This window comes from Lagenorhynchus albirostris, chromosome X (assembly GCF_949774975.1).
Source record: "Lagenorhynchus albirostris chromosome X, mLagAlb1.1, whole genome shotgun sequence".
Lineage (NCBI taxonomy): Eukaryota > Metazoa > Chordata > Mammalia > Artiodactyla > Delphinidae > Lagenorhynchus > Lagenorhynchus albirostris.
The window spans coordinates 66,284,876-66,295,863 of record NC_083116.1 but is presented as its reverse complement, the minus strand read 5'-3'; the positions used below and the strand labels follow the sequence as shown (position 1 = coordinate 66,295,863).

At 38.1% G+C, this 10,988-nt stretch overlaps 1 protein-coding gene across 7 annotated transcripts in view; it reads right to left on the bottom strand.

Annotated features, from left to right (window-relative positions):
• TAF9B (TATA-box binding protein associated factor 9b) overlaps positions 1-10,784 on the bottom strand; it is a 36,235-nt gene extending 25,451 nt beyond the window's left edge. The window contains exons 1-8 of one of the 7 annotated variants that reach the window (XM_060136831.1): positions 10,691-10,784; positions 9,964-10,045; positions 9,237-9,373; positions 9,026-9,160; positions 8,149-8,224; positions 6,064-6,174; positions 4,301-4,457; positions 761-2,111 (exon numbers count right to left, since the gene is read on the bottom strand). In XM_060136831.1, the coding sequence (XP_059992814.1) occupies positions 2,078-2,111; positions 4,301-4,457; positions 6,064-6,174; positions 8,149-8,224; positions 9,026-9,160; positions 9,237-9,373; positions 9,964-10,045; positions 10,691-10,741 (783 nt within the window). In that variant the 5' untranslated portion in view covers positions 10,742-10,784 and the 3' untranslated portion in view covers positions 761-2,077. The other 6 variants (XM_060136830.1, XM_060136832.1, XR_009538376.1 and 3 more) reach the window with 6 other exon arrangements.
• Between the last annotated feature and the right edge of the window lie 204 nt (positions 10,785-10,988).

The following is a 10,988-nucleotide window of genomic DNA, read 5'->3' as shown; positions in this document are numbered from 1 at the left end:
CTTGTAATTTTCCCTCCTTTCTCTTTCCTGTCATTTTAATGGGAGTTTCAGGAATGAGCAAAGGTAAATGGTGCAATTTCAAAAGGTTGTGTGTAACTGGAATTTTTCTGCTGGGCATTTTACATACTAGAGTATGTATTTCACCTTTATGGATAAAGAAATAGTTAAACTATTGGACAGGATCACAGAGCCCGTAACAGCAGGGATTCAAATCCAGGTCTGTCTGACTCCAAAGGCTGGTGCTTTTTCAGTGTGCCTCACTCCCTGAAATGATTCTTCTAGACTAGGACTTTTTTGCTTAACTCTGGAGAGAACAGCAAAAGAAAATTTTGGTGGCTGCTTTAAACAAAACAAATTTTGAAGGCTTGAATTTTTTCTAAAAATTCATTTGTATTTTAATACTGTCACCATAGTTGTAGTTAATTTTTAAAAACACCATATTTCTGCACATCTCTAATGGCATGCTCTACCCTGGTTTGAGAAGCAGGAATTCTAGTACAATCTTTTTTGTAGGTTAGGCCCAGAGATGCTACACATTGATCCAGAGAATTAATGTCATAGCCGGGCCAGAACTTTAGCATACTGATGACTTTCTTCCCCTACTGTTTACCTTCCCCTCAACATTTTATTATTTCAAATGTACAGAGGAATTGAAAGAATTGTAAACACCCATAAACCTAACACTTAGACTCTACAACTGCCATTCGTCCATCCATCAACCCCTGATTGTACCTTATAAGTAATTTCTACCAGACTCTGCTTCCAGGATCTTTTCCCCATTTATTTCAGTCATTAATCCAGAAAATGAATGGGGAAACGCAAACAGCCAAATATTTTGAGTACCTGCTATATGCTCAGGACATAATAGAGGCAGTATAAGATGATAGCAGTTATCTCCTGAAGGAATTTACAACCTAGTCAAGGAAGATAGTATATAACAAACAATTTATGCATATATAAACTAGAATTGTACAAGTATGTGCTTCCTGATTTAATACAGAGTTATGAATTATTGATAAAACACTGCAAAGGTTTAGGCTTAAGTGTAGCAAATTCACTTTTAACCCCCAGACAACATATGTATGCCTGTATATAGAAAAAAAATTATAATCATCATAAATGAGTTCAATCTCTTCTTTAGTTGTGTTTCCTGCTTCCTTTCTTTTCCTTTTTATGTCCAAAACTTCCCTCTAGTACATGATACAAAAGTCAAAAAGGAGTACAATGAGAAGACTCCTTCCTACCTTAGTCCCCTAGCCACCAGTTTCCCTTCTTAGAAGCAACCAATCACTGTAAGACTGGTTTACTTCAATCTCGAGCTACTTAATGCATATAAAAAGGGTATGCATGTGCACGTGTGTGTTGGTGTATGGTGGCATAATTACACACACTGCTTTGTACCTGTCGTTCTGATGTTTTTTTTCCTTACCTCCTGAGTTACTTCTCTTCACTCTGGACCCCTTAGGCCACATCTTCCATTCTCCCTGCATAGTGGCTGTATTCCTATATTCTTACTCAGATCAAAGATACTTGTTTCCTACTTGTAGAAGGAAGAACTTGGGATGACAGTGTCCTCACCTCATTTCCTATCAGTACATCTTTTAAAAAAAATTCCACCTAGAAGCCGGAGGACAAGAGCTGCCTTAAGTCATTCTTTTTTTAAAAAAATTAATTTTTGGCTGTGTTGGGTCTTTGTTGCTGCATGTGGGCTTTCTCTAGTTGCAGTGAGCGGGGGCTACTCCTCGTTGCAGTGCATGGGCTTCTCATTGCGGTGGCTTCTCTTGTTGTGGAGCACAGGCTCTAGGTGCATGGGCTTCAGTAGTTGTGGCATGTGGGCCCTAGAGCACATGGGCTTCAGTAGTTGCAGCACGTGGGCTCAGTAGTTGTGGTGCACAGGCTCAGTAGTTGTGGCTCGCAGGCTGTAGAACACAGGCTCAGCAGTTGTGGCTCATGGGCTTAGTTGCTCCGCGGCATGTGGGATCTTCCCGCACCAGGGCTCGAACCCATGTCCCCTGCATTGGTAGTCAGATTCTTAGCCACTACACCACCAGGGAAGTCCCTTAAGTCATTCTTGATGCTAGAATGGGTGGATGTAATTAGGAAAGGGAGATCTGCAAGATAAAGCAGTCTTCATCGGAAAGGGCAAACCACCCACTGGCTGGCTGAGAGAATGAACACTCAGATTGCAACCTCAATTATATGTATAAATTCCCACTAAAGACAGAGCATGTTATGTTAACAGATTTAAACCCATATCCTTTCATATTTATTTTGCTTCATTATGATGAGTCACATGCTGATTCCAAATAAAAGCAAGTAATTCCCTGATTTATAATCATCCATTAAGCAAATCTTGCTTTTTGGACCTCAGAATTACTGGGCCTTGTTCATCCTCTTTGAATCCCTTAAATCAAAAGTGAGAAATACAGTAAGTTCAATTGTTTATTAATAATCTTGGAACAAATACGTTAACAATTCCTTAGAGTTATATAGCATTTTTACAATTTTGAAAGCACTTTCATATATACCAATTAAACCCTCACAACATCCCTGTGAGGTAGGCAGGGTTGGTGTTATTTTCCTATTACTAGTGAGGAGAACAAGGCTCATGGGTGAAGTAAGGTCACACAGTTGGTTAGCGATGGAGCCAGGACTAGAACCTAGGCTTTCTGACATGCCTCCCTGAGAACATTCAAGTAATGGCATCCTATGCTATATAATGAACATTTCTCTCCTATGATGATCAGATCTATTTTTATAAGTCTGGTATCACCTTTTCCTAATACCCAAAAACACTGAATCACAGTTTTGATGAGATATTTCTTCCCTGTTACTGGACTATTTCTCTTTGATGTATCAAGCACCATCCTAAGATGAAACTTACTTGTGTTTTAAGTTTTGAGGATCCTTGGCTATAAGTTCTAAATTATGATATAAAAATTTGTTTTAGAAATTCTGCAAAAGTATTCCTATGTTGAATATGTCAAACTTACTTAAACAAAAACAACACAAGCCTGTTTATATTTTTGAAAGCTTTGCAGTCTTTCTCAATAGGATGTTTAGATGTGTATAAATGGAAAATAGGGAAAGGTGTTTAGCAACATTACTGGGAAGCCTATGCAGAATGCACCTAAACGCAAGTCACATCACACTAATTTGTTTGTGTTGGCCTTCTAGAGGAAGGAAAACCATTAAAAAACTTTCAGGTTTGATCCCATCGTATGTGTGACATCCTCAGCAATAAGCTGGAAAAATCTGAATTATACCAATAGGGGGGGTTCAAGCAGTAGTGATCAAAGCATATATATGTATGGTAGAAAGGAAGAAAACACTTGCTCTTCAGTGGTTTTGCCTAGGTCCAGTGTAAGTATACTTATCAAGGCAGATTTTAAGCTATAGCATCTTTCGTGTTAAATTTCAAATTGTGAAATATGGTGGAGTTATCAACTTGGAATATGACTGAAACTGAATGTAACTGACCCCAAACTACCTGTCAAAAGCAGAGTAATGCTCAATGGGCATAAAAGGTAAGGGATAAAACCCAACTGCTCTGGTATGGAGAGAAAAACAGCAAAATGCAAACCTTCTGGTTAAAGTGAACCATAGACCATCAGGCATGTAAAGCAGGTTTTAAAAATATGAAAATGACACTGAGCTGTATTATCAGGAATTACATTCCTGAAGTTCCAGTTTTGGCCTTTTAAATTTAAGAGCAATAGGGAGAAACGTAAGCCTGTGGGGAGGAGGTGGTGCAGAAAATAAATGGGATCTAGAAACGGGGCTGAGGAGGTGGGAAGTTAGGGAACATCAAGAAACAGCTTAAATATATTCAAAATGGATTTAGAATCCCTCTAAATCCAACCTCTCCAACAATATTTGCTAAATTGAGAGATCTGGTCAAAAAAGTTGGTGACAATAAAAGTGACTATTTTATCTTACAAAAGAAGTATTTAAATATAGATTAGAAATTATGCTGTTAAAGATTAGTCCACTGATCAGGCTGTAGAAAGTGAAACTTAAGTGTTGCTGTCAGATACATTGCAGAAAACTGCTTCCAAAAATAGAATTACCATAGCAGTACTCAACATTAATGAAACCATTAATAAACAAGCACTTAACTTTTTATACTTGAAGCCTAATGAAAAAACATTGGTACCCTTAAGAAATAAATATAACACTTTAAGGTGAAAGATATTGCAGCTACATTTAAGTTTTCGATCAAGAATGTTCTAGTTTGGTATACTGGGCTCAAAACCAACTACACGTTTGAAATGCATAGAGACTACACTATATTCCTTACATAGTATCATTGTCATCATCTTCATGTTTTCTCTTCAATGGGTTTGATTCATTGGCCGTGTTCTGTGATGAAACCATGTTGGTGGTAATAAGAATATTTTTGGGCCCAATCATTGAAGGATTAAGCAGAACATTTTGAACTGCAGTTGTTGCGGGAACTGTAAACAGAGGAGAAAACACCCCCAAACTATGAACTACACAGAATCAGAAACATATGGTAAAAAGTATTCAACAAAGCTGAAATGTAATTCTAATAATAATTTCTTTTTTTAAGGTTTTTAAAATAACATTTATTTCTTAAAAGTTAACATATGCATAATAGGAAACCAAAAAACACAAGAAGCAAAAAACAAAGTCATCTATAATCACAAGCAGTTTACCGTTTGATGTGTCCGTCTAGGTTTCATTTGTGTATCTACATAACTAAGCATCCATTTTTATGTAATTAAGATCATACAGTTATGTATATGCTTTTTCACACATCATGAATATTTACCATTTCAAAGTCCCAAAGCTGTGAGTATTTTGACAGCCAAGAATACACTATACCAACTCAATCTGGAAGGAAAAAACATAATCCTGCCTTTTTTGGCGACAAAAATTTCATAAATCACAAAAATGGCAACAGGCCTCTAGATAAAGAGTTATGATTAAAATACTACATTCCCTTAATGTTCAATTAAAAATGAGACATAAAGCAAGAGTACACAAAGTATAATGCTTCTGAGAGTAAAAAGTATTCAACAAAGCTGAATGTAATTTTAATAACAATTTCAATAGCATGAAGTAAAACTATATCAGAAGAAACATAATTATACTGCATTGAGTTAAATTACATTTTTTAATGCTTTAAAGTACTTAAATTAGTATCTAGTATAAAGTTAAAGAAGTTCTGTTAGTTTTTTTTTTTTTTTTTTTTTTTTTTTTTTTTTTTGCGGTACGCGGGCCTCTCACTATTGTGGCCTCTCCCGTTGTGGAGCACAGGCTCTGGACGCGCAGGCTCAGCGGCCATGGCTCACGGGCCTAGCTGCTCCGCGGCACGGATCTTCCCAGACCGGGGCACGAACCTGTGTCCCCTGCATCGGCAGGCGGACTCTCAACCACTGCGCCACCAGGGAAGCCCTGTTTTTAATTTACTTAAAATTTCAATTAGTTCTCAGTCATGGGAAGCAGTGCACTGGATTCATCATGGAACATACTAAAGGCACGTGTTCAAGGTCAGGAATCATGCTTCCTTACAGACCAATATTATGGTGTACGGTTAGGTTTCAGAAGATGTGAAATCTAAACATATTCATGAATAAACTACGTTATAACAGAATTCTACTTATATTATTCTAACTTTCTACATATACTTCCGTGAAGTGAATAAAAGTACAGTTTTCATTGGATATATACTAAGTTGTATTATTTTCTTGAGCTTTAACCCTAAGTGATTTTGCCTGAGATTTGTAGACCATAACTTATTTTAGTTCATAGGGTTCTTTGAGACTCTTGATGATCATGTTGAAATCTCTCCCTTCCCCCCAAAATGTTACATATATGTAAAATTTCATACAATTTTAGTGTGTTTATAGACTCCCTCTGAAGAACCCAGATTTGCAGCATTACGGCCGCCTTCCTGTTACGATATTAAAACAATTTAATTATTGCTATAGGAATACAAACTGTTCTGTTATCACGAATCATTCACAAATTTTAAAATTCAGAAAAATATTTTAAAAGAACCACTTTCAATCCCCCATGCCCTGCCCATCGTGTTACCTGGTTTGACAGGTGTGGACTGAGAAGGTGGAATCTGCACCGTAAATCTTTGGCTTGTCACTGACACTGGAGGTGCAACTTTATTTGGGACAGACACTGTTTGTGGGGTTGCTGTAGTTGTAATTAACAGACCATGTTAGTTAGGTGACTTATTATACAGGTTCAATTCCTGCTCTCCTTTAGCTTACCAGAAACTACCTTCAAAGCACAGGGAATTAATGAAAGATCTGCTTGAGTTTGAATCCAGGCTTTATCACCTACTAGCTGAGTGACCTTGGGCAAGTTATTTAATCTTTTTGTGCTTTTCTCATCTATCAAATGGGGATAACAATACCTGTTTCATAGGATTCTTGTGAGAATTAAAATAATTCATGTAAAACTCTTCACATAGCATCTGGCACTGAATTTTAGCTACATGAAGTCATGAAGTTGAACATTTAAATAAACAGCATTAAAGACCCAAGTTTTCTATTAATTACCTTATGTGGCACTTTTAATCTCTGTCACTTGCTGGGAATTAGGAGGTGTCTACTATGCCCATGAAGCTAAATCAACATGCATCTAACAGAAGCCTAACATATCTCCATCTTTAGGTAAGTTTTCCATGTATTAAGGAGTGGTCCAAAGAATTTGGTGAAGCTTAATGAAGCAATATAAGTATTTTATTTTGTCAAGAAAATTCACAGTAGGTGGATGTTTTCTTGTCCATTATCATAAGGAAATTGTTAACATTTATCTAAGTATGGAGTTTAGGTTTTAAAATTGAACAGAGTATATGCTTAGCTCTTATGCTTTATGAAACTCATTTAAATTTTTTTTAAAGTTTAAAACTTGCATCTTTAATAGTAGTTTTTAGCATCTCCCTCACTCTAGACTTAAAAATCTCTAAAACATGTACAATAAATGTCTAACTAGGAATAAAAATCACAACTGATAACTAAAATTGGTTAACTTGCCAACACATGTAACTGATTAGTACAGCCTAGAGTTTTTAAAAAGTTGGTATTCACTTAAGAGATATGAACCCACAGATAAACAGTATATGATCAAAAAGTTACACAAATTATATATGCAAACTCCTGTCTACACAGGTCACATGCATATAATTAGACGTGTACAATTAATACTATACCAGTCTGGTTTTAGAATGCTGAAATGTGAATTCACACCCTGAAAATATGAAGAGGTTGTCTACACATCTCAAAAATCAAATGCTGCTTACACTAGAGCTATATGACATCTATAGTACTCAAGTTATAAGAGCTAAGAAATCAATACTGGTCAAAGAGAAGGGGATTTTTTTTCTGAAAAGACTTTGACTATGAAAAAATACAGCAGGAACGTAGGACAAAAAAATCAGGAAATCTAAATCCATTATTCATGTGTTCCTTAATATCTAAGCAACAATGACATTATGGTTTCTAAATGCCATTCTCCACTAAGAGGAACCAGGGCTCTTTAGAGAAATGGCTGATTCTAGGACTGGGGTAAGGAAAATATAAGATGAGCTTGGAACATCTTGTGCCAGGAAGCAAGAAATGGTCAAAGAATGATGGAGACCTGTCACAAAGGACACAGGAAACAGTCTGAAGGGGTGCTCACTGACCAATACAGGATAATCAGTACTACTTTTGAAAAGGTTATATTAAAAATGATTTTCTTTGAGTCTTAAGCTTTTTGTATACTTTAAACTTACTTCTTTTGATTGCATCTCTTGCCAATTTACTCAGAAATTTAATTTCTGATAATAAGTAGGCTACTGCTGTGAGTGAGTTTGGCAACTTTATTTGTATAAAACCCAGAAAGCACGCTGCTTAAACTTCTGTTTTTGTTACCATAGTTAATACCGGCAACAATGTTGGGTAATGCCCAATTCTATACTCATTTGGGATCAGATATTCCTTGTCGCTTTCTCATTTTGAAATGATAAAATATGTTTATAGCTTTACTAGAGGACGAGTAAATGTATTAATGGCAACACATATCGGAATTTCTGACTCACCTTTTTACTTGGATTACAGTTCAAAATCAAGTGCTGAGGCACTTCTTTACCAGCCAGAAAAGCCATTTCCCTCTCGCACTTACCTATAGTAGGAGTGGTAGGTCTGCTACTAACAGCACCAACACTTAACCGTGGAACTAGTCTTCCTTGGTTAGGTCCCTAGGGGATTTAAAAAACAAATTAGTTTTAACGTTGTTCACACTTGACACCTAAACTTAGCAGGAAATGAAATTAGGATTGCTGATATGAATTATTAATAGATAATTGATGGCAAGAATGTCCTGTTTCTGTTCAGTGTTCTAATGCAACATTTATACTAGGGTTTTCACAAATATCTATATATATACACACACATATAATACAAACAATACATATCTATATAAACATGGATAAGAATATATATATAAAATATATAATTCTATATAGTTTTAAAGTTTGAGGTAGAGTGTTATTTGGGGATAACAGCTAACTTCCTTATGATTTTTTAATCTTAACTAGTCAATATCTTAACCCAGTAAGAAACTTCCTTATAGTGGAATTTCAGAGGTACAGAGGTAGGCCAATGTAGGGAGAACTTTCTCAGTGGTGGGAGAGCCTTAGGTCATATTTCAGAAAGCAAGTCCAATGCCTGATGGTATATCATTTACTCTGTTATGGTATAGTGTAAAGATTGGGAGTTATGAGACCTGGGAATCAGTCTTAACTTTGCTACTAACTTCATAGATGAGTTCGGGCTCACTTCCCTGATGAGTTAGATGAACAATAAAGTTCCTTTTAGCCCTAAAAATCTTGGATCATATATTCTATATTTTAACATAGTAGCTAATTGCAGACATAGTATTTTCAAGGAACTAAATTTTAAAAAATCCTAGTAAATTATCTTAGCCTTTAATTTACTGCACTATTTACCCCTAACACATCTTACCCTTTTTAAAAGCTAAGATGACTAAAAATTCTTACCTTTTTAATTAAGGACTTTAGCCTATAGTTTGGAGCTGTTAAGCAGTATCTGTCAGGTGGCAGTCTGGGTCCTGCATATGGCTTAATCAGTGGTAAAGGGGTTTGATTTTTCTGCCTTGCAATATCCAGTAAAAACTAAAAAAAAAAATCCTTATTAGAACTACAATTAAAAATTATAAGTAAAATGAACTTCAAATAAAATTTTGCTCACATCTCTCGGGGGAGGAGAGGTAAAAGACTGGTCAGCCCGACACTGGATTGCCAGTCTCACATCATCTGCATCAACATTAGGTTTCTTAGCATGGCTTGAATAAATTTTTGCATCATCCAGAATTGAAGTCACATATCCTTTAAGAACAAAACATTATTTAAAACATATGAAAATAGATTAATATTTATGGCCAGTTTTTAAAAAGTTTCACTAATTTCCAGAAAGTTTATGAATTTTGGTTCTAATATCTAATTGTCCTATCTATATGATCAATTTGAAACAGATATCACAATATACTGTTCCCTAGCCTGAGCTCCTTTTTACTGCTTTCTGAATTCTATAACATTAACTTTTTTTTCTTCACATATTTTTAAGACTTTATTTCTGTAGAGTAGTTTTAGGTTCACAGCAAAATTGAGGGGAATATACAGAGATTTCCTATATACTCCCTGACGCCATACATGCATAGCATCCTCTATTATCAATGTTCCCTGCAAAGTGGTGCGTTTGTTACAATTGATAGTCCTACACGGACCCATCATAATCCCCGATAGTCCGTAGTTTATATTATGGTTCACTCTTGGAACTCTACATTTTGTGGGTTTGGACAAGTGTATAATGACATGTTATGACATTAACTGTTAAAGTATTTTGGTTGAAAATGTTCTTACAATGAACGATTTTTAAAATTCACAAGTTAGGCGATTTTGGTGTTTTGTTAACTTACGGAAAGCAAATTCCAACATTTGATTTATAACCCTTGGTTCGTACTCCGTAATTCCCATATCCTTCAGGATCTGTGCCATCACCTGTGGATTCAAATAAAAACGCCAGATGCATAATCTAGGTATAGAAATCAAGACTGGACCGAAGGTAGTAATTATATTTATGATACAAGGTTCCCCCTTCTCTGGGTTCCAAACTTGTACTTTTCCTTTTCCTCCCAAGCGAGTGTCAGGTTCACACCAAATCTCGTCTTGATCTCTTTGCTGAAAACTTTTTTTTTTTGGCGGGGGTGGGGGTGGGGGCGGGGGCAAAGAGAAGAAAAAGGCCCGGGTTGGCTTTCCCAGTCGAGGTAGGGGTGGTTACAGCTGGTTGTCATTTTCAGATGTGGCGACTGGGGTAGCTTTGCATCAGAACACTGGAGGCGCGAGCCAGGATTCGCAGACGGGGCGGGACGACTAGGCGGCCCGGGGCCCGAGGCCCAGGAGACAAAGCCGGGAGGCCGGCCTGCGCATCCGGTGGGCCGCCAGCCTCCCTCCGGCTGGGCCGCCGGGGTGGCGGGAGAGAGCCCTGGGGTCCAGGGCACTCGAATCTCCAGCTCCTGGCGGCCCTGGCATGGCTGAAGTCGACCCGCGAGCCCATCATCAGGCCCTCCCCCCAGGCCCGCCTCTCAGGTCCCCGGCTGCGGTCGCGCCCAGCTTCGCACCCCGCCTCGCATCCTTCGCACTCACCAAGGCATCTCTCGGAGCGTTCTTGGGAGGCGCCATCTTGCCCGACTCCATGTTATCCTGCTGCTCGTCATCCGGGGAAAGAGGACTGCTCGCGGATTCCTTGCTCAGGCTCCACCCCTCCGGGCGCGGAGGGCGGGATTACCGCGCCGGTCCTTTTGCTCCGCTGGCTGCCGCTTCCCAGCCGCCCGCCCGCCCCGCGGAGGCAGAGGGAGGCCGGGCTAGCAGGGAGCCCACGGCGCTGAAGCCTTTTCCGAAGAGCCCTCGGCCAACGCTTGGAAGACTGATAAGTTCGCCTTCC